This window comes from Poecilia formosa, unplaced genomic scaffold (assembly GCF_000485575.1).
Source record: "Poecilia formosa unplaced genomic scaffold, Poecilia_formosa-5.1.2 Scaffold134, whole genome shotgun sequence".
NCBI classification, from domain to species: domain Eukaryota; kingdom Metazoa; phylum Chordata; class Actinopteri; order Cyprinodontiformes; family Poeciliidae; genus Poecilia; species Poecilia formosa.
The window spans coordinates 1,545,238-1,571,900 of record NW_006800073.1 but is presented as its reverse complement, the minus strand read 5'-3'; the positions used below and the strand labels follow the sequence as shown (position 1 = coordinate 1,571,900).

General features: G+C 36.3%; 4 protein-coding genes and 1 non-coding gene across 9 annotated transcripts in view; 3 read left to right on the top strand and 2 right to left on the bottom strand.

Annotated features, from left to right (window-relative positions):
- kcnh6a (potassium voltage-gated channel, subfamily H (eag-related), member 6a) overlaps positions 1 to 3,208 on the top strand; it is a 32,725-nt gene extending 29,517 nt beyond the window's left edge. For 2 of the 3 annotated variants that reach the window (XM_007562200.2, XM_007562201.2), the window contains 3 exons: positions 567 to 750; positions 1,526 to 1,733; positions 2,551 to 3,208. In XM_007562200.2, coding sequence (XP_007562262.1) covers positions 567 to 750; positions 1,526 to 1,733; positions 2,551 to 2,832 — 674 coding nt within the window. In that variant the 3' untranslated portion in view covers positions 2,833 to 3,208. The remainder of the gene's footprint in view (positions 1 to 566; positions 751 to 1,525; positions 1,734 to 2,550) is intronic. The other variant, XM_016676404.1, reaches the window with a different exon arrangement.
- Positions 793 to 864, bottom strand: trnac-gca (transfer RNA cysteine (anticodon GCA)). The gene has a single exon. It is a non-coding gene; the product is annotated as a tRNA-Cys (tRNA).
- A 2,754-nt stretch (positions 3,209 to 5,962) lies between the features above and the next one.
- Positions 5,963 to 10,787, bottom strand: dcaf7 (ddb1 and cul4 associated factor 7). Its single transcript, XM_007562196.2, has 7 exons — positions 10,392 to 10,787; positions 10,045 to 10,203; positions 9,085 to 9,196; positions 8,885 to 9,003; positions 8,215 to 8,424; positions 7,171 to 7,288; positions 5,963 to 6,287 (listed from the first exon to the last, which is right to left on the bottom strand). Exons 1-7 carry the CDS (start codon positions 10,527 to 10,529, stop codon positions 6,115 to 6,117), a joined length of 1,029 nt encoding a protein of 342 aa, XP_007562258.1. The 5' UTR covers positions 10,530 to 10,787; the 3' UTR covers positions 5,963 to 6,114.
- Positions 10,788 to 12,157: 1,370 nt separating this feature from the next.
- ccdc47 (coiled-coil domain containing 47) lies at positions 12,158 to 19,225 on the top strand. The gene is made up of 13 exons (XM_007562197.2): positions 12,158 to 12,266; positions 13,550 to 13,845; positions 13,932 to 14,033; positions 14,191 to 14,365; positions 15,482 to 15,603; positions 15,672 to 15,737; positions 15,824 to 15,925; positions 16,005 to 16,115; positions 17,087 to 17,172; positions 17,251 to 17,309; positions 17,829 to 17,938; positions 18,339 to 18,506; positions 18,624 to 19,225. The coding sequence occupies exons 2-13, from the start codon at positions 13,558 to 13,560 to the stop codon at positions 18,702 to 18,704; spliced, it is 1,470 nt and encodes a 489-aa protein (XP_007562259.1). The 5' UTR covers positions 12,158 to 12,266; positions 13,550 to 13,557; the 3' UTR covers positions 18,705 to 19,225.
- A 1,220-nt stretch (positions 19,226 to 20,445) lies between these two features.
- Positions 20,446 to 26,663, top strand: part of setd1a (SET domain containing 1A, histone lysine methyltransferase) — a 31,916-nt gene continuing 25,698 nt past the window's right edge. Inside the window, exons 1-5 of one of the 3 annotated variants that reach the window (XM_007562193.2) lie at positions 20,446 to 20,501; positions 22,120 to 22,264; positions 22,349 to 22,447; positions 23,579 to 23,849; positions 24,948 to 25,078. In XM_007562193.2, the coding sequence (XP_007562255.1) occupies positions 22,127 to 22,264; positions 22,349 to 22,447; positions 23,579 to 23,849; positions 24,948 to 25,078 (639 nt within the window). In that variant the 5' untranslated portion in view covers positions 20,446 to 20,501; positions 22,120 to 22,126. The other 2 variants (XM_007562195.2, XM_007562194.2) reach the window with 2 other exon arrangements.

The window sequence follows — 26,663 nt, the reverse complement described above, 5'->3', positions numbered from 1 at the left end:
AAGACACAAAAAATCTTTATAATTTTGAAGTGGATGGATGTTTATCACTGTTTTTGGTTTATTTAAAAGTAATGTAGGCTGAATACAAATTAAAACCCTTTTAATTTTATGTCATAACTTCTCCTTTGTGCTTGTTTTTGTTGGCCTCAGTTAAATATACTGAGGTTTTTTGGTTTTAAGGTGACATTTGAAAAAGTTCAAGTGGTTTGAATGATTTAGCAAAGAAACTGTAGCTCTTCAGTTCAGTTCTGTAATTATTTTTAAAATAATGGGGAATGTTTTATTTAAAATCTACAAAATGGAACAATTTAACTACAAAATAAATAAATATTAAACCAAATAAAATGTTTATGAATGTCATATATGTACAAAGGCTTCAAGAAATCATTATATCATTGTAAAACAAGAACTACAAAATCAAAGAATTAAAAATAATCTAATATTAAACCAAATCAAATGCTTGGGAATGTGATATATGCAAAGACTACAGAAGAAAAAATGCAGATTTTAAATGAAAACTTAGAAGAAAATGCCAAGTATCAGTGTATTTTTCTTAAATTGTGCAGCAGCGCCCCCTATTAGTGTGTCAGGCTTGTACGGCTACTGGTCAGACCGCAGAGCCAGCCAGCTGTCTGAGAACCAGAGGAGGCAGTCAGCAGTGAGGTCTGGGTTTCGGCCTTCGTTCTGCGCTGAGGATCGGCCTCGGGAGCTGGAATCCAGACTGGAGCTCCTGCAGTCGCAGCTCAACAGGTACCATGGATCCGGTTCAGACTCCAGAATAATGAAAACAGTAGGGGGCACCCGGATTTGAACCGGGGACCTCTTGATCTGCAGTCAAATGCTCTACCACTGAGCTATACCCCCTGCTCCTCTGCTGTGTTTTACATCATGAAAAAATGGGTGTAACAGTGCTTCTGCAGTTAATGAAATGTTTGAAAATTCAAAATGGCACCCATTTTTCAAAATGGTCTCCACAGTTGTTATGGAAATTAATTTTAGCAATAAAATCACAAATTAGATGATTATGTTTGGTGTCAAATCATAGCCTACATGTTTTCAACCAAAGAAATTATATATTTTTTCTTGATCTTGTGTTTCCTTTTTCTGGTGGACATTTTTCAAAATGGCCACCTCATAGAAAATAAATGTTTGCACTAAAACTGGTAATTATTGCCAGTGGTTAGCATAGCTAACTAGAAACTTAGGTTCATTAACCACTAATTTGCCAAACAAATAGCTACACTAACAATAAACACGTTAAAAAAAGTTCAAGATGGCTGCCATTTTCATGGTTGTCATGGAAAATTAATTTTAGCGCTAAAATCAATAATTGGTTTAAAAGGCTCTAAAACGGAGGCCATCTTGAAAAATTTCTGTCATTTTAAAATGTGTGTTTTTCATTCGCAAAGCGTCAGGTTTGACAATGCAGATTATTTTGCTTGTGTGCACACCTGCAAAATTTTACAATTTCATATGTAAATCATATTTTCTTTTCTTGTGACCTTTTTCTTTTAACCCTTTCCAGGCTGGAGACCCGTATGACTGCAGATATCAACGTGATCCTGCAGCTCCTCCAGAGGCAGATGACCCCGGTACCTCCTGCCTACAGTGATGTGTCGCCCGGCTCCCACCTGCCTCACCCCACCACCCTGTACGGCTCGGGAACCCCCACCATCCACACGGGCCCCCCAATCCAGCCGGGACAGATAGACGGCACCGCCTCCCTGCTGCAGGTATCAGAACTGCATTTTATTCCTCCATATTGTGTATTTTAGTATAAATTATGTTTAATAATGTTAATAAGACAGGTGACCTAGTCAGATTGGACAGAGGACAGCATGATGCTGCCACCACTGAATCTTATGGCACGGTGCAGAGTTTGGTTCAGGCTGACGTCCAATGAACGTTTTCTAAGTTGCATTTTGAAGTTTTTGTCTCATCTACCAGAGTTTCTACTTGTTTGCTTTTTCTCCCAAATGTGACAAACTATGGCTGAGATTTCCTGTTGTTTTCTTTTTGCTACATATTTTATTTTTAATTGTGAAACACTGAAATTCACCAAATCTTATCAAGTATTTTTGTTCTCGTTTCTAGTGCAAATATCTTGGCACATTTTAAATGAGACAAAACTAACTTAGAAGTAGCTTTTCTGCAAGTTATAGTGGCTTTCTTGAGCCAATAATTTCTTAATATTGATTTTAAAAAAGTACTAATTCAACTTGCAGATTATTCCACCCATAAAACATTATTCCCATATTATAAATGAAACAATCTGCCAGTAGAACTAGTAGTTTTTTAATCAATATTAAGGAATTATTGACTTAAAACAAACTATTTCTTGCTGAAAAGTTACTTTTAAGTTAGTTTCATCTTATATTCAATTTTACTAAGATATTTGCACTAGAAACTAGAACAAAAATACTTAAAATTTTGCAGTGAAGATTTTCTCTCCAATTTACAACTATCATAAAATGTACAAAAAATGCAAAATGTATTAATGCTGCAGCATTTGAACATTTTATCGACATCTGAGTGTTTTTGTGTTTCCAGAGTCCAGATTCTGACTTTAAACACAAATCTAGAGACTCCCTCTCCAGCGGCGTCCATCTCACCGTGGCGTCAGACGACACCATGTCACCAGAGGTCAACCTGCCACAGCTGCCCTCTGTTGACCTCACCTGTCCTCACTTCCTGTCCCCCAACGTCCACGAAGCCCCCGGGCTCCTGGGCGGCAGCCAGCGCTTCCCCTCGCTCCCCGAACACCTGGAGACCTCCACAGAGATGCAGGAGATCCAGAGACACGTCTCTGACCCGGTCCTGCAAGGAACCTAGGGCGACCTGCTGCAAATGTAAAGCCATATTTTGTCCAGATGGATCCCCATCTCACCAAATACTACAAAAAAAATTATCCTCCTCTCCTGGTCGGAGGCTGCAGGAAAGCGAGGAATGTCTGAAAAACACACAAACTGCATCCCAGACTCAGGTTTCCATAATGGAAGGAGAGAAAAAAAAACACGTTTGAGAAATATCTGCATTCACTTTGTATAAGAATTGCACATTTAGGCTCAATAAAGACAAAAATGTATTTTTATACTGTTCTAGCTGCTGTTTGCACAAAGAACTCTGTATCTAGTTAATACAAAGGCTGTTGGAGTCAGTGTTACTGTTGTCTGTGTTAAATAAATTAACTGTCTGACACTGTAAATGATGAAGATTTTAACTTAAATCTCACATTTGTTCATGACACGAATCAGAAAAGTAACTTGTGAGAAAACATGGCTGTGAATATAGTCAGATGTTTTCTGTGGAGTTTTTTTCTGGTCACATCTGCCAGAATACGGGAGTTTTAACTTTACTCTAACAAAATTAATAAAGGTACAAGAATAAAGTCAAGATAACATGGAATATTCCGAGAATAAAGTTGTATTATGAGAATAATAATGCTCTTTACTCTGGTAGTATTTTGACTTTATTCTTGATATAAGAGTATTATTATTTTATTTTGGATTATTTTGAAGATAGAAAAAATGGAGTACAGCAAAGAACTGATTGATGTTCTTATTTTCTTCTAGAAAATTTGAGTGTAGAGTCAAAAATGTCCTAAAAAGTAAAAACTACCAAACACTAGTCTGACAAAAAAATAAAAATAAATTAAAAAAAATTGGACTTTTGAAACTCAGAAATTTACACGTTTTTTCTCAAAATTTTCTGAGATTAATCTTTTTTTCTTCTTCTTTATTGCGTCTTTTCATAGCCAAAGTTCCAAGTTTTTTCTAGAAAAGGTCGTTTTTGGCGGAAAATTAATTATCACTGGATAAACTACAAAGGAAGATCGCAGATAAATAAGTGGTGTGTGGCCACTGCTGGTCAGTTTGACCGTTAAAAAAAACCTACCAAGGTGACCGTTTGCCCGTGACGTCACGCTGTTTAGCATTCTCCGCCATGATGGATGTCCAAACAGCCTGTGCGCTCCTAGAAAGTCAGTCAACAACCAGGCATCTGTGGTTTAATATCGCTCTTATTTAGTTGATGTCACTTAAGAAATTGTCATAGGGCGCTGCGCAGTTGGCTGGACGAACAGAAAAGCATAGAAACCAAACATGTCATTTTATTGTATAACTTTTAATGAGGAAATATACGATAGCGATGGATAGCAGCCGTCAATCATAAAGCAGGGCCGAGCTCAAATAGTGGCAGTGTCACTTCCGGTGACAGCCCTCGGTGTAACCTCGAATTTACAGCGAACACTTTTCAAGGTAAGAAGATTAACGTTCTTATACCTTATAAGTATGATTAGAAATATATCAAATATTGCATTGAGAAGGTACCTGCCATTAGGAACCATGGAGAAATTGCCCCATTGTAGCCTAACATATATGAGGAAAAACTGGTTAGCCTCTCGTCTTTTGTACGTTTTTAATGCTGCTCCGGTGTAAAGAGAAACACTGTTCATGAGATAGTGATATAAATTATGAGGTGTGAATTCTGGCAAAGTTGGCAATTTGATCAACACATCAGGAGGGAGAAAGTATGAGTCGGTTTCTATGCTAGCTATTTCACACTTTTGTAAATATCACCGACTTTGAGCCCCAACTGGGTGTGTTACGTTCACAGACAAATTAGATTAACTAGAAAAAATAGACGCCATGGATAAACTGTCAAAAAAAAACAACTTTGGAAAACAATTTCTGTCAATCTGTTGAACTTCCGTCCCTCACTTCCGACGTCCATTATGGCGGCTAGCTGGTTCAAACTAGCCGCAGTCGTCTCCAGTCACACAACGCAGTGATGTTGTTTGGCCGTGATGTATGCTGTGTTTTTGTCCTTCTTGAAACTGGGAAATTCCAACTTCCCAGTCGAAAAAATCAACTGGAACGCCCTCAGGCCACACTTTGATCACCCCTGGATAAAATATGAGGTTAAATAGTCCTTCCACAACAAAATTTAATTTGTTTTTGAATTAACTTATTGGATACATAAAAAGGTAAACACAATAGGTAAATAAAACAACTAAAAGTTGGTTTTTAAGTCATGGGGAGGTTACAATTTATTAGAGCAAATTCAATATTAAACTTTATGAAAAAACACTACAACATGAACACTTGGCTTACCAACATCTTAAGTTTGATATATTTATATTTATGTACATTTTGTCTTGCAATGGCATGCTACAAGGACAGGACTGGAGACGACAAAATAAGAGAGAAGCAGAAAGCTGTCAACTCATTTCAAACTTCACTCAAACTGAGGGAAAAATGCAACATTTCAAACAATGAACGCTCAACAAATAAGAAGAAAGAGGGTATTTAAGGAGCCACCATTGCTCTGGTAGACTTTAAATGTCGGCTGCAGCACAGAGGAACATCTTCAACTCCCACATTAGGTAAACGAGACTAGTATATATCGTACAGATGCTTTATTGACCAATTACATGGTATGCATCCACAAGGCTACGAGTTAATCCTACATATTTTCACTGCAAAAACAAAATTTTACCAAGGATTTTTGTTGTTTTTGTGGAAATCTTAATTAAAATAAATTTTACTACAAGATAGGAATTTATTTTAAGTCAATAATTTGCTAATATAAAAAAAATATAAAAAGTACTAGTTTAATTGTTGAATATTTTTCCCATATTACAAATGAAAGAATCTGTCACTTGAACTAGTAATTTTTTATTCATATTAAGGAATTGTTAACTTAAAACAAGCTCATATCTTTCTCAAAAGTTAGTTTTGCCTTTTTTAAAGTGTACTAAGATATTTGCACAAAAAATGGATCAAAAATACTTGGTGATTTCATGTTTTTGCAGTGTTCTGCCACCTACAGCAGTTTGTATCAACCTCAAACTAAATAAAACAGATGAAATGCATGAGATCTAAACCGCTCTGAATCAGCTCACAGCTGAGAAGTATTTTTTTAAAAAACCTCAAGGAAACATCAACACTTCCTACAGCTGCTGAGCAAAAATAAATAAGAGCTTACACGTTTATTAGAAGAGCAGATAAATGTAAACCAACTTCAGAGAAAGTTCACTCTTCGTCCTGAAAGCTGGAGGACAAGAGCTACTGGAAAGTCCAAAAGCGGAACGCGGGGCGCTCGTTTTCTACGGCTTTAGACGCGCAGGATCTCCAGGCAGTTGTTGTAGCAGATGGCGATCCAGTCCGGCTGCGTGGATGCCCACTGAACGTTGTTGATCTCGCCTTCGGCGGTGTAGGCCAGGATGGGGTCTTCAATGGCGCGCGGCATCTGCTGGATGTCCCAGATCAGAGCCTGATGGTCGTCGGCTGAGAAAGGAAGGAAAAACATCAGGATATTTAATGTGACCCGTCATGCTTCCTTTGAAAGGTTAGGATTGGTTTATGGGCGATACAAAACATGTTTTGCACAAAATCTTTCTTAGATAATGAGATTTCTGTTTGCACAGTTCATGATGAGCTGTTTTATGGCATCTTGTCACTTTAAATCAAAATGAGCTGCTGCTGGCCACGCCCCCCAATTCAGCGTTTACACTCGCACGGGAAAATGGCTGCAAAATGCACAATTATCAACCGTACATCTTTAAAAAGCAGAAGTGGAGCCTCCTACACACAAAAAAAAAACAACACAATTCAGCCAGTGGTTTCTAGATGGTAAGTCAAAAACAAAACATTTGTCTTTTCCAGCTTTAACAATAGAATATTCAGACTTTGTGCTGCAAAAAAGTACTTCCGCCTTTGGCTTGTTCCCCTGTTTTTCAGGTTAAATGTTTCAAATAAAAAACAAAATTTGTCAAACATAATCTAAGTAAACAGAAAATACAGTTTACCATTGTAAACTGTTTTACAGCTGACTAAACATGCTGGAGCTCAGTTTAGGTTGCTAGGCAATGGGTGGAACTTTGCCGGGGTTGCTTGGTAACGGTGCAATGCCTGCTGATTTGTTATGTTACATTCCAAAGGTTTTGTTGGAAATTATGTCAATTTCTTCTCTGGTTAACTATCAAAGGTATTCTTCTTTCTTTTTCTTTTGCCAAAAAACAACTGTTTTTTTTTTTTTTTTTTAAGTGCTTCGGTTGTATTTAGAAGAAGTATAGATCCAAATGGGATTACAGAAACCATGCAAAATGTGAATTTTGAGTAGTAGGTCACCGTTGATATTTACCCAACAACATTTAACTTCCAAACTCACCTGCAGTGCAGATATGACACGAGGAGTGAGGCGCCCAGGCGATGCCGTTGACGCAGGCGCGATGGTTGTTGAGCCGAGCCACGGGAGTACACGGCACGCGAACGTCCAGGATCACAACCTGGAGAACAGGAATATGAATTTAAAAGCTTTTTATTTACTGCAGCTTTTCATAAATACTGAACAATCTACTCACATAGGCAAACTTCTAGCAAGAAGCACCAGAAATGTAAACGAATGTGCAGTTTCTTGTATGGCTATATAGGCTGAAACGATTACTAAATATTTGTCAACTAATTTAGAATAGATTATTTGGAGTAAACGGGCCCTAAAAATATTATTCCCAGAGCTATTATTATGGCAAAACTGTCTAAAATATATGCACACTTTGCATTTAGGATTAAAAAAAAACCTTTTTAAATATGTTCTACCCAAAACTCCACAAGTAGAATCATTTTAACTTCAAATTATGGAAAATACCTATCAAGTGTCGTTGGCTATCCAGTTAGTAATTGGTCAATCCAAAAATGAATCGATGGATAGATTAGACCTGCACTGTGTTGATGTTGAGTCAAGCAGGAAGGGCTGAACGTTTCATATGTTGATTGAAAAATTAATTATGTAACTAGAACTTTGTATTAAAATATTTGCACTAGAAACTAATAGGGTTGGGCTTTTATTGTGATAAATAAGAATTTTCATTTATCGTTGTCACAATAAAGTGCAGCTAATGATTAAAGGCCCCCAAAACCATCCTTATTATCAGGATTGATAGTTTTACTAATTTCTCCACTATTTGTTCAATACATACCAATAAATTAGAAAATAAAAGTTAAAATTTGCAGTTTAGCAATACAAATCACACTTTTTTATGTTTTTCAAAAAGCATTAATTGTGTTTGTGGGGCTATAATTGCTGTGACACATAGTGGCAGCAATACAGTCACCTAAAAAACAAGTAATAGTTCTGTGGGTAAAATACTGTAATAGACCTTTAAGTCCATAGAAAAGCTATTTGCATGAGAAGACATTAATAATGCAACCTGACCTCCATGCCGTCCATGGCCATGGTGGCCAGGTAGTTGGGGTCCTGCTTGTTCCAGCAGAGGCGGAGCAGCGGGTGGTGCTGGGGGTCTTCGTAGATGATGGTGCTGTGCTCTAGATGTCGGAGGTCAAACATGCGGACGGATCCGTCGGCGCCCACCGAGGCGAACATGTCTCTGCCTCCGCCCGCGCGGCTGAACGCGATGTCGTAAACCTGAAAACGCACCACAACGTTCCTCAACACTTACATTTAAATTTAAGCTCTGAATTTAAATCATGATTCTAATAAGTTTTAAATGATAACTTTTCGTTAAATGTTCGCTGTAATTTAGCCTGCCTTTAATGGATTAAATTTTGGAACAGAAAATGGCGTTTTTTTGACAATAAATCAATTACTAAATTAGTTGACGATTCAATAATCGATTAATGACGAATAATCCAATTAGTCATTTCAGCCCTACATGAAAAAAAGGCCTCTTTTATATTATTGTGTTGAAACATGAACTAGACTTTGAAGCTTGGTGTCATTGGAAAGAGTCTGAATGAAATAGAATAAAAATAACCAAAAAATGAACCTGAAGCCTATTGATAAAAACAACTTTAAAGATCAACAACAAAAAACTAAATTTGGGTCATATGGAGAAGAAATAAAATAAACAAAATAAAATCCACACCTCTTTGTCGTGAGCGATCAGCTGAGTCTTCACGTGTCCGGAAACCAGGTTGACTCGTCCCAACACCTGACCGGTCTCCAAGCCCCAGATGGTGCAGGTGGTGTCGATGCTGGATGTTCCTGAAACACACAAAGAAATCATTTAAAGCCAATAAAAGATACGATGGAAACTAAAGGAGTTTTCTTCATTTTATTTCCTACCAAGCAGATTGGGATCAACTTCGTTCCAGTCAAAGGAGGTGAGCGGAGCGCAGAAGTCGGAGTTCTTGTTGTTGTTCAGCAGACATTCGAGGCGTGTTTCTGTGTCACTGACCTGCAACACGATCAAGACCGATTTAAATCAGGGGTGGCCAGACTTTGGCCACAACTGACTGGTCTCAGACAGAAATTTCTCAAAAATTTCTGACATTATTCTAAAAATTTCTCAGTTTTTCTTTATTTTTCAAACTCAGAAATTTCCAAGTTTTTTTTGTTGAAAATTTCAGAAATTAACCTAGAAATTTGTAATTTTTCCTCTCATACTTTTTGACTTTTCAAACTCAGAAATGTTAGTTTTTTTTCTCTAAAATGTATGAGATAAATCTCCATATTTAATTTTTTTGTAGCAATTTTCTTTTGACTTTTCAAACTCAGAAATTTCCAAGTTACTTTCTAGAAGATTTCAGAGGTTAATCTAAAAGTTTCTCACGTTTTTTCCAGCAAATTTGACTTTTGAATGTTAGAGATTGCCATGTTTTTTTTTCTAGAAAATTTCTGAACTTGACCTCAAATTTTAAAAAAATTTTCTAGCACATTTTGTGACTTTTCAAACTGAGAAGTGTCCTTGTTCTCAAAAATATGAGATAAACCTCAATATTTGGAATTATTTTCTAGAAAATTTTTAACTTTTCACACTCAGAAATTTCCAAGTTACTTTCTAGAAAATTTCTGAGATTGACCTTAAAATTTCTGATGTTTTCTATATGTTTTTAAATATATAATTTCCTTTTGTGAAATTAAAGTATATTTGAATTTGAGTATAAAATGGCACTAATACGCCATTGTAATTGAAAAATGCAGGTAGTAAAGTCTGTAAAGACAAACATTTCTCCAAATGTATTAATTGCTGGAAAATATCCACACTCCTCTGATTTGTATGGACTTTATAATGGCTCATCTTACCCTCCATATGCGCAGGTAGTCCCCACTGGTGGCCAGCAGGTCTGGATAAACTCCTTTGGTGTCTGGGATCCACATGATCTTGGTGGTGGGGTAAGGATGATCAAAGGTGTTCCTGCAGACAAACTCTGAGCTCTCTTCCTCCAAACCAACCAGCTGAACCTGAAATAAACACAGATAAGCTGGTAAAGACGGCAAAAGCCCTAAAGAACACGACAACTGGACAAAACGTCACCTATAAATGTGTTATTGAAGACAATAGCACAGCCATAAGTGATGTTTTGAGCCTCGGTGCGCAGGGAGGTTAGCACTAATCTGAAGCTAGCTGCTAATGAAAACACGCTGCGCACCTTGTTGTTGTATTCCTCCACAAAGCTCCCCAGAGCCAGCCGAAAGCGTTTGTCCGGGCGGACGCTCCAGTTCATGGCATACACCGTCCATGGCGCCTCGTATTTGTAGATTTCTTTTCTTTTCCCGTGAAGAGACATCCTCTCCCGAGCTGCGGCTCTTGTCTGGGCAGCTAACCTGCTAACTAACTGTCGGAGAAGTTAACCTTTGAGTAAAATACAACTAATTAGTTTCACTTAAGAGAATAAATACAAGGATGTCGACTGAAAACGACTGATCGATGTAGATAACCTCAATGAAGACGTGATTTTTCACCACTTCTGCTAACAAAGGGTAGCATTTTTCGTTGGGGCCATCAAATCGTCAGGTTTTGAGGAAAGCGATCAACTTCCGGTGGTTATTTTCGAAATAAAATCACCAACAATGCGTTTAAAACGCTACGTTCCCGAAGTTTCCTCCATTTTACGGAAGAAAAACCCCGAATGAAGTATTAATGTACCCCCAAATTATATAAGTATGTCTTATTTGTTTTAAGTTGTCTTAGAACATGTTATTGTGTTGATAAAAAAAAAACGTCATTATCATGGCAGTTACGTTACTGTCTTATTGTTTTTTTCAAAAGTATTTACTTTTTAATTTATTCATTTCTTTTATTTATGTATTTTTATGAGTCTGGAAGGTTTGTACCGGAAGTATACGTTGTTTATTCCTACTTCACAAACAGTTGATATTTCTCACTGCGACCACAAGAGGACGACTGTTTACTGTTCCTGGCAACATTACCTTATTTAGGAGTTTTATTTATAACTATATGCGGGTGTGGACAATGAGTGGAAGGATGATTTGTTTAAAATATTCCATCTTTCTATAACTCTGTAAAATATTTTAATTACATCACAAATTATAGTTTGTACTGTAATCAAATCCGTTTTAAAATATGCATTGGAAATCTCTGGTTGCCACAGAGGAGCTTTAAATGTTACTGTTTTGAAGTTAGAAGTATAAATGAAAAACTACATTGATTTAGAAAATGGTTTACATTGAAAGAAAATGTCTGTTTCTTTGCAATTGCCAATAATAATAAACATGGGGTAAATAATATAAACATTGTAATTTAATATCTGGATTTTCTAATTATTTTTTACTAAAAACAGACCGTGATTCATTTATGAAATTAGTTAGAGATTATTACCTTATATTGCACGTATCATTAGTGTAAATTTCGGTATGATGCTATAGTGGCACTTAAGACAATGAATCCTAATGTATTCATTTTTTAATTGATGCTGCTATTCCCCAAACAACACTTTGAAATTGAGTCAAAATATGTTTTTGAACAATCATTGCTTTTTCATCAATGCTGTTTTGTTTAAAATACAACCAAACATAATATTAACAATTGGTTGTTACAAATACAGCTAAATAGTGAAAGATCCATTTTCTGTGCTGTCCTAAAAGTGTTTTGTTTCACAAAAGAAATATTATGATAATAATAACTATATATTCATTATTACATATAAAATATTTTGTAATGTGAAGTAATCCTTCAAGTCAAAGGTGAATACATGCACAAAAATTTAATATTTTTACAACTCTATGTTTTAGAGTGTTACTGATAAATACTAACATTTCCGTTTCTTTGATACTTAACATCAGTAAAAACAACTTCAAACTCAAAACTGGAAATAATATTTGTAGTTTTGGACCCCCGTATGTTAGCATCACTAGTCCATAACGGGTTAAAAAAAAATTATTTTGAAAGGGTTTTTCCTGCGTGGACAGGAAGTACCCCGCTTTAGGTTTAACATCACGTCAAGGACAGTTCCGATTTTTTATTCATAACCAGCTTTACCTTTATTGACACTGTTAGAAACCAGGTAAGATACTTGTTCACACATTTAGTCTTATCGGGGTTGTTTATCCCCCGCCGTGTTGAGTAGAAAATGGACAGATTCCCTCTCAGGTCTTCGGTTGTTTGACAGTTAGTTAGCCCCTGTTAGCATGCTAATGGTAAACGTGCTAACAGTGAGTGAGAATTAGTGAGTGTGAGTTGGGGGATGGGTTTGGTTGACTTCATCTTTGGGGTTTTAATCCACATGTCATTAGTCATTTTTAACTAGAACTCTGCTACAATTTCAAAAAGTTTGACAGCTAATCGTTTTAGCTTGTAATCAACCTTGTAAACACACTAAATGCAGCAGTACTTGTTCAGATTTTGCCACAAACTGTTACACCAACTGGAAGTTTGTCCGAATAAGTCAGCTCTTAAACGGTTAAATATCTACTTTTTTTTTATTCGCGTTAATTTAAAAGTTTAATTTATGAAAAAATTAGTGTGGTGACAAAACATAGTAGCCGTTTTCCTTCGTTATTGTCTACTGAGCTTCAGTTGTCAGGGATGTTTTCCACTTGGGGATTTGTTGTGTAGATGTTCGTCGATTAATCTAGAAAGTATTTGTTCAGCTTATTTCAGAAACAAAGCAATTCTCTACATTATGCTGACATAAAATAACAGAATAGCATTACATTAGATCGGTTTGATAAAGGAAAACAATAATAAGATTGAATCCTGCTTCTCCGTGTTTGGTTTTGATTCTTCAGAGAACGAGATCAGTCACTATAACCTGGCTTCATAAGATAAAACTTAATTTAGTTGAACTGTTGCATTCATTATTATTTGACTGGGGTTTCTTCAAATCTTTCATATTGTAAGAAAATCTTTATTTTCTGCAGCTTTATTCAGATTTTCTGTCAGATTTTCTTATGATATCTCATCCCTAAAGGCTTCTTTTACTCTCAAACATTTTTTCCTTTTTCATTTGGGTTTAATGTGAACTCACTGCGACTTAATATTTTGAAATAAAATGGTTGCATTTGAGGAAAATAAACCCTAGAACATGATGTTGTAATGACTGGTACATTTCACCAGCAGCAGCAAGTTTTTGTAACTTCTTTCACTTCAAATTAAAGTAATGCAGGATTTCTCACACTGATTCGGACGATTTTTTTCTAAACTATACGCCTTTGTTTTGTTTTCAAAGCTAAAATAGTAGTTTTTCTATTCTCTGATGGGTAAAAGCTTTTGTTTTGGGATGGGTTTGTAATTTTCTGCAACATTTTGTGAAACTTTATTTTGTGTTTTTACCAATATTTAATTCAGACTGCAGCATGCGAAGTGCGTTTTTCCTCCTGGTTCCCACCCTGCTGCTCCTCCTGGCCCTTCCTGCCTCCAGAGGACGTTACAATGACGACTTTGACGAAGGCGAGGATCTGGCAGACTTTGACGACAATGACTTCGCAGAGTTTGAGGACATGAATGATGATTTAACAGCCGAGGCGGAGACGGCCCCGCCGCCACGCGTCTCATCACCTTCCTCACAGACTGAAGACGATGAAGATGAAGCCACCGTGGAGCTGGAGGATGGTCAGGATGGTTTCGAGGACTCCGACACGCAAGTATGTTACCTTAGCATTTATTTAAAGGGTATTTTTATGATTGATTGATTGGTACCATAATTGATATAATTGTAATTTCTTCCAAGGATCAAGATATGTACAGCAAATACGACCAGGAGGAGTTTGAGGGGATTGGAGACATGGAGAAGACTGGCCACTCCATGAAGGACCCGCTCATAATCCACACGGTAAAACAGGTTTAAAGCTTCTGGGAGTTAATTCAGCTGTATTTTATAATACCAAGACCTTAGATTTTAGTAGAATTAGTCCTGGGATGTGATTTAGATACATTTCTGACAGTCAGATGTTGATCTGCATTTATCCGTCTGAATATTATGTCTGCAGGTTCCTGCACACCTGCAGAACAGCTGGGAGAGTTACTACATGGAGATCCTGATGGTGACGGGTTTACTGTGCTACATCATGAACTACATCATAGGGAAGAACAAGAACAGCCGACTCGCTCAGGCCTGGTTCAACTCCCACAGGGAACTTCTGGAGAGCAACTTTGCACTTGTGGGTGAGTCTGTCCGTTTTTTCTTTGAATCATTAAACCCCCCCAGGATCTGTCGGTGCACAACGCCTTGCCAAAGCATTCATGTTGTTGGAATGGTTCCATATTTTGTCTTGTTTTAATTTCATGTAATAGAAAGGAGTGCATAGATCTGATGTGCATGGAAAATTATACATGAGTTTTCCAAACTTACAAGGACTGCAACTGACAATTATTTTAGGTATCGATTAATCTATTGATTATTTTGACAATTAATTGAATGAAAATTGGCACATGCTTTTGATTTTTTTATTTATTTAATATATAAAAAATATATTGCTTTTTAAAAACTAATAAATATTCAATGAAATAAAACATTTACAAAATACATTCTTTCCTCCTTTATTTTTTATTTATTTCAAGATTTGTTTTAATTTTTAATTATTTATTCATTTCATAATGGTGTTTTGTTTTGTGGCACTTATTTTGTAAAGCTGCTTTACATATTTTATGGGCTTTTTTTATGCAAAATGTGTGCATATTTTGAACAGATTTGATTTAATTACTGCTGCGGATGTATTGTTCTTTTAGCAAATTGTCTTTTTTTAGTTTGTATATTCAAGGTAACGATTAATCAATTACTAAATTAGTTTATTTCAGTAATTGATTAATCACAATTTAGCTGATTAATCATTTCAGCCCTAAAATCTATTGATGCTCATTTTTAAAATACTAATTTAACTTCATTTGTAAGAAATCTTCAGTTGACATTAGTTTGCATTGGCATGTTTTGTACAAACCTTTTATTTTTTGAAGAGTGGCAAGAAATCTTTTTTAAAAGAAAGTTAAAATAAATCTGTTTTGCTATAATTCATACTGGGAAAGTAGGTTCACTTTCCTCCAGGACAACAAATTAACCACCTCACTTCAGTGTGATCATTTAGACCAAATCATATTCATGTGGTAGAATGGCCCAGTCAAAGTCTAGGTCAAGTTTAATCCAATAGAATCTGTTGCAAAATTGGAAAATGTAATTTTCCTTCCACTTCATAGTTATGTGCTGTTTTTCTGTTGATCAGTCACATAAAACGTGTCTCTCATTCGATAGATTTAGTGATTTCTTGGCATTGATCTGTACTCCAGGCGATGACGGCACCAGTAAAGAACCTGTGAGCACTGGGAAGCTGAATCAGGAAAACGAACACATCTATAATCTGTGGTGCTCTGGCCGTGTGTGCTGTGAAGGAATGCTGATTCAACTCAAGGTATTTGCTTACAGCCATTTAAATCCTCCCCTGTCGGTGTTTTCTGAACCTGCTGCTGGTTGTTTTAGTTCCTGAAGAGGCAGGACCTCCTGAACACGGTGACCAGGATGATGAGGCCCGCCTCTGACCAAGTGGTAAGAGTTTCTGCTGCAGCAGATGTAGAAACGTTTTCTTCCTCTGCACAGAGCTTCAGCTGTGCTGTCTGGGTTTTTCTCTGCAGCAAGTCAAAGTGACGCTTAACGACGAAGACATGGACACTTTCGTCTTTGCTGTGGGCTCCAAGAGAGCCATGGCTCGGCTGCAGAAGGAGATGCAGGACTTGGTGAATAATTTTGTGATTGTTTTTCTGTTGACTCATTTTTAATATTTAAATTAACTATATATATATATTTTTTTAATAGAGCGAGTTCTGCAGCGACAAGCCGAAGTCGGGGGCGAAATATGGTCTTCCAGACTCCATGGCAATTCTCAGTGAGATGGGGGAAGTAACGGATGGTGTGATGGATAACAAGGTGATTCCTCTAATTACTACTAAGGATGCAAACAATCGATTTAGGATTAAATGTAGATTAAAATTAATTCCACTCGATTAATTAATAACGTCCTCTTAGAACTTCTTTTAGTTTTGTTGTTTAGCCTCCGTCCAACAGGGGGCGCCTCTGGTCATCCTTAAGAAGAGTTAAGTTGATACAGAAATAAATATGGCGGAGGCATGCCAGAATGGGAACGAGGAACGGTCCCAACTACAGCAGCGTATTAGGAATGTTGTTACAACTTTTGAAGCTCACAGATTTTCCTAGTTTTTCGACCAAAACATTTGACATTAATCCCAAAATGTTTGAGTTGTGTGGCAGAAATTTACTCCATTTTTCTTTTCTTTTTTTTTCTATCTACAGAAAAATGGAAAAATTGTAAATGATGGGGGAAAAAACATGATGCCAATAAAAAAAGGTTGATTTTGATGTCTGTCACTAATGCACTTCCTGAAGCGAGTATTTAACATTCCTACAAGAGAAAGCACAGACAGTGCTAAAATATGAACATCTCTGTTCATGGAGAATTATTTACTTCATCTTTTCATCTTTTATTTTTCTATTCAGCGACCCAAGAGGCTCCTGTTTTGCTATATTTTATAAAGGCGTCTAATTATGTCAGAAAACCTGTTTATTTTCTGTTAAGTCAGAGCTGATACAAAATAACCTTAAAACTTTTTATAATTCAACATGTTATGAAAAATATGTTATATAAATATGTTTGACCATCTGGATACAAGAGAAAACGCCTTTGGGTTTCCATATTGACCAAGTTTTGAAAGCTCTGGATAAACAGATATTTTCTTAAAATATCTGCTTATCAATTAATCATTAGTCAGTTTATTGGATCAACCAACTTCTGATTGACTCATTAATCGATAACTTGCATCCCTAAAGTATAAACTCAACTCTGTAACTCAGGTTCTGCTTCTGGGCTCTTCTCGTTTCAGATGGTACACTACATCACCAACCATGCTGACAAGATCGAGTCGATCCATTTCTCGGATCAGTTTTCTGGTCCAAAAATTATGCAAGAGTGAGTATTTGGTTATCGTTCGTTTCTGGAACAGAACCTCGTTTTGCTGTTGTGATGCTGAAGGTTTTTGTTTTGCAGGGAGGGTCAGCCGTTAAAGCTGCCTGAGACCAAGAAGACTCTACTGTTTACATTTAATGGTGAGGAGTTTTTCTGCTGTGTCGTCACCTAAACCCCATATTATAAGGTTAATGTTTCATACCAGGTCCAATTTCCAATTTTAACTAATTTTTTATTTTTTTTGTTGTTTTCATGTTGGAGTCTATCAAATTACTACTTAATTCTTCTAATTTTACAACTTTATTCTGGTAATATTATGACTTTACTCTAGCATTTTGTTCCTTTATTGTTATCACTTTATTATTGTAAAAGAAAAACAATAAAAATCTTAGCCTGACGGTTACATTTTATCTGACCTCAAATTCAAAATTAATAGAACCTGTAAAACAAAACAAGCTTGTCAAACAAGATGGCCGACTTGGGCGTGCTGACATCACTCGTAACTATGGAAACCCAGTGTGAGCATTAGTGAGGGGGGAAAAAAAATCCAGATTTTCCAAATTCCAAAAATTCAATGAATCACTGAAATCGATCTGTGCGCCCAGCCGTCCTACACGCTTAAAATTCTGCTGAGTTTTTCTGGATGTTTCGCTCTGCAGTGCCTGGCTTCGGCAGCACGTCTCCCAAAGACATGGACTCTCTGCTTCCGCTCATGAACATGGTGATCTACAGCATCGATAAGGTCAAGAAGCTCCGTCTGAACAGAGAGGTGAGTGAAACGCTTCAGTGACTTAGTCAACAACAAATGAAACCACTTGTGCAGGAGCCTCCACTTCTGCTTTTCAAAGTTGTACAGTTGTATAATTGCGCATCTTTTTGCAGCCATTTTTATGTGTGCATGTAAACATTGAGTGGGGGGCGTGGCCAGCAGCAGCTTATTTGGATTTAAAGTGACAGAGGCCCTAAAAGAAGCTCATTCTCAACTGATCATAACAAATTCTCATTATCTAAGAATGACTTTGTGCCAAAAATGTCAACTTGTTTGTACAGGTCATAGGCCTTTCTTAATCTGTTCTAGGAAACATAACTCACCTTTAAAAACACAAAACCTTCTCATTAATTATATATTTTAGGAGGTACGTTGTCTAAAATCCTCCTTGTGTGTTTAGGGAAAGCAGAAAGCGGACAGAAACCGGGCTCGCGTTGAGGAGAACTTCCTGAAACAGACCCACGCTCAGCGCCAGGAAGCAGCCCAGACCCGCAGAGAGGAGAAGAAAAGAGCCGAGAAGGAGAGGATCATGAACGAAGAGGATCCTGAGAGACAACGCCGCCTGGAGGTCTGACACCCGCCCCAACTTCTGCTTTAATTACGGACTTTAAGAAAACCACACGAATGTTCTGTTTCGGTTTTGGACTTCAGCTATTCTTTGGTCTCCTCCCATTTGTTCCTCCAGGAAGCAGCGCAGCGGCGTGAGCAGAAGAAGATTGAGAAGAAGCAGATGAAGATGAAGCAGATCAAAGTGAAAGCCATGTGAAAGAGAAAAAGCATTAAAGCACATGGAGAATCAGTGCTTTGCTCAGCTTTTCTTCCTGCTACTGCCATTCAACTCCCACAACTTCAGCCAGAAATCTTCCATCAAACTCTCCGATTGTGTCTGGCTTTGCTGTTGGTTTCACCTGCTGCTCCACTTGACAAGATTAAAACCTAAAAAACGGAGAAAAATCCGTCAAATGAGTCTCTGGGCATCAAGTTTGTTTGTTTTTTAAACATTTCTCAAATGTTTGTCTGAAAAAAAACCTAATGATTGTTTTTAAACAGTTGCTGGTGAGCAGGACACTACTAGGCGATATTGAGCCACATTTTTAAAGGACTGAAAGCATTGCTGTTATTTCATTGGTAATATATTAGCATTATTGTAATCTTTAAACGATAATGTCGAGGAAATGTTTAATATATATTTGAAATAAGTTTCTGTCAGGCTGTTTCTAATTGTTATCTGAGCAAACAATAAATGCACTGAAATCTTTAAATATAAAAGTTTTCCTTTTGTCATATTGCAATTATTGTTTCCTTTACAAAAATATCAAAATGTATGAATTTATATCAGTTTTTTAAATTATTTTTATTATTTTACATCAAATCCATCTGGATTTTTTTGCTACAAAAAAGCTTAGGTTCATGCTAAACAAGCAATTAGCATGTAGATGGTAGATTTTTATTACTTACATTTCTGAATATGGGTGTTAAGTAACTTTGCTTGTTTAAGATACTATAAACTGATCCACAACAAAGTAAACAATGAATTATAAAAATAGCTCAGTTGTATTTATTTTACATGAACTGTTAGGTGTAGCAAATTTTAACATTTTATTTTTTATCTGTAGCTGAATAAATGTACTCAAAGTAAAGTATTAATATTTCTAAATGAATTTATGCTACTGCAGTAAATGATTACTTAATTATATATACTTAGAAGGGAGCCATGAAATTTGTCATTGTTTATTACAAGATGGTAATCTAAATTCTCTTAAAATCTTAATTTTTAGCTCTGTTGTGAATAACTGAATTACTTTTAATAAAAAGTTGTGGTGGAGAATCTGATACTATCAAAATTTTAATACAAATTCTTCTTTTAAACATAATATTTAAAACTGGGGCAATAAATTCTAGCTAATGTGGGGTTATTTTTAATTTGTGATCATGTATTTTATCTTGGGTGTCACTGATTATTTGTTCCTCCAGTAAAAAGTATCTATATCAATACTTATTTTTTAATAAATGAACAGAATTATTTCTCTTATGTTGCAAAGTTTGCCCTTAGTGACTACACTCTTAATTTTGTTACGCCTTAATTTCCCCACTATGGGACAATACAGGTTAATTCTATTCTAACTCTAATTAGTCATGTAAAATTTGCTGTGTATGTAGCATAATTAATACTGCAATAAAACAACTCTTATGTTTTATAACAATAACAATCCATTGTTATTTATTTTAAAAGTCGAGAAAAATGCCCTTTTTGATTTATTTTACTTTACTCATTCTTATTGAGTTGTTTCACCACTTCGCCGGTAGGGGGCGAATTTGTCAACGTTCAAACTGGAAATGATACAAGCAGATTCAAGCATAACTTTACACTACAAATATTCAACTGATTATGGAGTAAGTTATCTTTTAAAATCTTTGTTATTTTATTGAATTCAAAGTGATGTTTTAACTTTCAATAATCTGTTTATTTGTTGTTTGTTTTGTGTCTGTGTAGAGGAAAGTGCGGGTGAGCAACTGAAGACTGCATTAACATGCATTGATGGGGAGCAGGCGAGGCGTTCAGGTTGGTTACGCGATGGCCGCTCTCTCAACAATATCTGGATTTTGAAATAGAAAACAATGGCTTTGGCGCTCGTAGATGGTCGTTGGTCTATCGACTAATTTCCGGAATGGTAGCGGTATTGTTTTAGTTCGTTAGATGTGCTTTAACGCCGGGTCGTAGGTGTCATATATCTGTTTGTGACCCAGTGTTTTTCTTCTTGGTCTCGCGGGCCTGGCTGCAGCTGCCTACACTGTAGCGGCGGCGAATTGCTACTTTCGGATGAGCGGGTCTCCAAGAGGTGGGGTGGCTGAATTTTGGTTAAAACGTGGGAAAGGCAGTCTTAAGAAGTTTCGATAAGATATGCATGTCACGATTACAACTTATAAAATCTAATACGTGTATGTGGAGGTCTTCAAGTTCAAAGTTTAAACTGTTAACTTGATGTTGCTAAGTTAGCATTAGCCATCAGTAGCATCAGTTTGCCCTAGCTAAAGCGAGAAGACAAGTAATTTTTACTTTGGTTTACGTTGTCGGACTATCGGCAACGTGCAGATTCGGTTTTTAAGGAACGCTTCTGAAACGCGGACAGATGCGCTGAACATTAATTCTGCTTTGACGCTTGCTGAAACAATTATTTGCATTTTGTGGATCCACTTTAGCCTCTGCTAACAGCAAGCTGCTAGCTAAAGTATCTGATCAGTGACGTAGCGCTGATCATTGTTTTGACAGCAGCTTAACCGAAGCCAACAACAAGCTGACGATAATGCTAAACATTTTATATACTTTAAATGTGATCTCGGAGTATATTAATGCGACTCGGAAGTCAGTGAAGTTGATCTCTGGTTAAATGCTGTGACGCAGCTTATCGTTCCTTTGCAGGCAAGAGTTATTTATCTCTAATCACTGCATCTTTTCAAATCAGTCTTGGTTCAATTCGCATCTGTTAAGGTTGTTATGGTGCATTTAGGTTTCTTGGACCGACCTGAAAAATTTGAAACTACAAATTGATTTTCTGTTTTTCCAGGACGACATTCCTTACCCTAATTTCTAAAAAACATTAACAGTCTAAATTAATATGTAACTAATCAGTTGCAGCTTTGCCTGGCGTTTTAACATGCAATGTTTTCTTTTTTTGCTCTAAATACGAACAATTAGCCCCATGCTGCCCTCAGGCAGCTAAAGCCTGTGAGAAAAAAGCCTCAAACTACAGAATTTGATTTTAATTGGTTCAAAGTCTGGATAAATGTAGAAAAAATAGAAAATGGAGACGTATTTGTTTTTCCAGGCTGTTTTTTTCTATCCAATTTTACAGTTTTAATATTTAGGAGTAAGTTATCTCAGTCCATATAAGGTTTTTCTTCACACACTTTATTTACAAGGTGAACACAGTTTCAATAATGTGATATTTTTCTAAACTACTATATCAAGACTTTAGTTTAATATATGTGTTTATTAATGTGTTTATTAAAGTGGAGAGGAAATGAAAAAGTCTTGAAACTATGACTTAAAAATCATTTACTTGCTAAATTCTTAGAATCCGAGTCACTTAGATGGTTTTTTTTTGTTTGTTTGTTTGTTTGTTTGTTAGTTTTTTCCAGCAGATCCTCTTTTAAATGAATGTTTTTCTTCTTGTCCTCAGTTATAGGATGGATCCAGACAGTGGGACCGAAGCACAGAAAGCAGTCAGCTTGCAGTGGAAAAGCTACAAACTCGTCCAGGACCCGGCCATTCGGCGGGTTACGCAGAAGGTCTACAGATATGACGGAGTGCATTTCAGTGTTCCAGTAAGTCTAACTGGAGTTTATTCACTTTAAAATGTGGATCAGTTCTAAGGTTTACTTCTTATTTGCTGTGTTATTTTTGTTTAGGACTCTGGGTTTCCCCCTGTGGGCGAACTCCGGGACCCTAGACCCCGGAGATTATGGTCGAGGTATACAGAAATATCCCTACCAGTGCCAAAGTTCAAGGTGGGCTCCACTTCTCAGACTTTGTTTTATTGATCCGTTAGACATTCATCTGAAAAACCAAAATATAACTACTGTCATTTTGAGCTGGAGCAGTTCATTTAAATGTAATTTTACTTTGATATATGATATTTTGTTTTAAAAGGTGAGGAAGAATAATACATTTAATTAATGGGGAAGTAAATGCATAGATGAACAATTATGGTTGTTGCTTAGCAACAGCAGTGCCAGGATGTTGGCCAATTATATAAAAGTGAGAATGTAACTTCTCTTTTCCCCAGAGAAGTTTCCAAATTCAAGACAAGTTAAACGGTTGTGTTGTGAACATAATTACTGCAGCATCGGAAACTTCTTAGGCCTTTCAGAAATAATAGGATGTGGTTCCTAAGTCTGTCACAATGAGCAATAAATTATTTTATAGCATGATAAATTAAAAGCAGTGCAATAATTTTTATTTGGAAAAGAGATGCTCTTCTTTAATTTAGTTGAAACGCTGCAAACATTTGATACCCAGTATGAAGTAAGTAGTTTGTACTACCTGCCACTTTTGCCTGTTTTCCTGGTCTAAACTGAATAATTACATATTTTTTTAAATACAATTTGGTTTCTGAAACTCTAAAATCCATTTTAATTGGTGGGTTTTTCTTTTTTCAAATATTTTAGATGTTAAATGTTCTTTAAAAATCAAAGTTTTTATATTTTGAGTGATCATTTAATAAGGCAGATTATCTTAAAAGAACAATACTAACATTATTGCAATCATTATTGGCTTATTGGTACCTAACTTCATTTTAAGAACATCTTTCATTATTTTGCTGTCAGTGCTGTTGCATGAATGTCATGTTGTAGTTATTTGCTGATTGGCCGTGAACTCAGGATGACTTTATTATCCTGGATGTATATGACCACTTGTAAACCACAGCGGTTGTGTGAAATCTGTCACGCTCAAAGGTCATTTGGCCAAAAATGTTTTCACTCATTATTTGCACATTATCTTTCCAAACCAGATGTCTTCCTGCACTTCAGCTGTTCCGTGTTTATGATTTCCACAGATCAGTCACTCCGCTTTCCTGGAATAGCAGAGCTTTTTTTGGTTTGTTTGTTCCTAACCTTTTTTTTTTTTCTTTGCCACAGCTCGATGAGTTCTACGTGGGTCCCATACCCCTCAAAGAGGTGACCTTCGCCAGGCTCAATGACAACATCAAGGAACCTTTCCTGGCAGAAATGTGCTCCAAGTTTGGCGAAGTGGAGGAGATGGAGATCCTGTTTCATCCCAAGACCAGGAAGCACTTGGGTCTGGCCAGGGTGTTGTTCACCAACACGAGGGGAGCGAAGGACACAGTCAAGCATTTGCACAACACCTCTGTCATGGGAAACATCATTCATGCTCAGCTCGATATAAAAGGTAAAGCTTATTGTGGCTGCTATTGTAGCGATGTAGACCCATTACATCCCGCCTCCATCTCCCTGCTTGAGGGCAAAACGTTGCTCGCTAATGATGACTACCATTGATTTTAGCTGTTAAAATGTCAATATAACATGAAATCTTTAACGTAGGCCTGATATATTAAAGTAAAAGGGACGCAGTGCTTTACTACCAATTGTCAACACAATGACAACTAGATTATAAGGTCAAGAAAAAGTTTTAATAAAGAAACAGCGAGGGAGAGGGAAGTAGCTCAGCTGTGCTAGCTTTACTATGACAACCGTAATATGTAGATGGGCTGTGGAATTCGGTGTGTTTCTGTTCAGTTAAAAAATAAAAAACAGGTGAGCTAAACACCAACTCTCCGACAGGTCATCAATAGAGCAGGTGTTTAAATTAGCTAATGAGCCACCACAGTGTTAGCTTAGCTAATAGCAGCGATAGCTAACCTACCACATCGATCACTTATTAATAACATCAAGCCTGAAAACATAAAACTGTGATGGACTGAATCTTCTGTTCTTTGTGTGGAAAATGTTTGAATGTTTTGTGGTGTTAAACCCTGCAGTGGCGTGGTTGTCGGTTGCTATGGCAACGAGTCTGCGTGTAGCTGACACAGAGAGAAAGAAGAAAGTGGTTTTGCTTGTTCTTAAACGATTTTTCTGCGTTATTTTCCCCTCTTCTGTGGCGCACTGCACTAAATTAATAATACATAGATCTCCAGGTTTGATTTAGTTAAATCTTTGCACTGTGTCTTTGGACAGCTTGTAAAACAATCTTTATTTTTGGGAAACACAAATGACTTGTTGACTGTTTTTTTTGTAAGATGTGCTGATCATGAAGACTGATCTGTTTCTCCTGAAGAGCAGAAAAAAAATATGAAAAAACAAATGTAAGCCTTAATAATGCTGTTTCTACAGCGCTGTTGACAGTTGCCTATCAAGATGGCGCGTTTCCAGGTGACTTGCTTCTGGTCCGGTTTTGTGGGAAATATCCATTAAGACAAGTTACTGTAAATAATCAAACAAGGGCCATATGTTTAGCAAAGTGTTTGTTTTTGTGTTTGTTTTTCTGCAGGTCAGCAGCGGCAGAAGTACTACGACCTGATCGTAAACGGGTCCTACACTCCTCAGACGGTGCCGCTCGGAGGGAAAGCTTTGACGGACAGCGTTCAGTCTCAGACGCCGGCGCAGCCACAGCCGGATACGGTACGACGCCTCAGTCAGTAGATGATCAGTTCGTGAGTCAGGAGTTCAATATTTACACTCATGTTGAGTCAAAGCAGTTACGGTGTTACTGCAGACAGAAATTACTAGTCATTAGGATGTTTCTAGAACAAAAATAGTCTAAACTGACACCTGTTTTGAATGTCAGTGGAAATATTGCAACAAATCTATATATATATATATATATATATATATATATATGTAAAACGTCACATCTGTCCACGCTTTATAAATAGTAAGCATCAGTGTCGGCCTATTTTGTTTCCAGCTGTTTATAAAGGCTGTTTGCTGTGAAATGTATAAATAATAATTGTCTTTGCAATTAAAAATAGTGATTGAAAGCAGCTTGTTGATGGTAAATTAGCATGAAAAGGAGGAGACATTCAGTGTCTTTGAATTATTATTTTGTTCATATAATTTTGGTGGAAAATATCCTTTTGGCTAAATGTTGCGTATTTACAGAAATGTTATTAGTACAAATTATCCCTGCAATAAATATTTTATAAATAAAGTTAGAATTGGTTCAGGTTCTTAAATTGTCCAGCTTTAGCGTCGATGTGAACAATGAGTCCAAAAACACATTTTCAGGCTCGGATTGAATTAAATATTATTTTTGGAATAATAAAGCTAAAATATTACAAAGAATTGTTTCATTCAGTATCAATAAGTTGCTAAACAGTTTTTATTTTAACCATAATTACTCCAAAACATTGAATATTTCGATGCAACATGCGTTTTTTATTTTAAAATGTCAGCAAAATTGCTTATAAATGGTTGAAAAAATGTTTGAACTTTAGAACTGATGCTTAATGAAGGCCACATTTTCCTCACTATTTTTAGCTAACAATAATTATTTCAATCAGTTTTATTGAAATGATTAATAAAGATGAAAATGTCATCTGCGAAATAATAATTTTAAAGGGATGTAATATTACATCCAAGCAGTCGTTTCAGATTGATATTAAGATGGAGTTTTATATATTTTGCAGCTCTAGAAAAACTTAATCTCACCATCCACAACAAAAACTTTGTCACAAGTTGTGTGAGACTACATTGTTAGTTTAATCTGATAGTTCATATTGTGCTTTCCAATTAAATAAATTTGTATTTAATTTGATTTCTGTATAAAACAATCACAAAAACGGTGCAATTATATTGCAACAGCCGATGTTATTTTGTACGTCTGTCTGAGTTTCCAGGATTCTAATAGTGACCAGAATTATTGGCAAAGATTTTTCCCCATATAAATGAAGAACCAACTTAAGAGCTTTTTTTCTGAAATTATGTGGCAACAATTTACTTCTGTAAGATGTAAAATTTGAAATATCGTCAGAGATGGGCAGAGTACCATGAAATTGTACTCAAGTAAAAGTAGCTGCTACAAAATATTTTTTATCAAGAAAAAATAAAAAGTAGCCGTCCAAGAAATCACTGCAGTAGAAAAGTATCAATCAGTCATTTAATATTTATAAATTGCATCATCAGATGGACTAAAATAGAAAATTAACTGGACATTTTGGCATTTTAAGGGCCAAAATTACAATAATTCATACAAGTAATAAAAAAA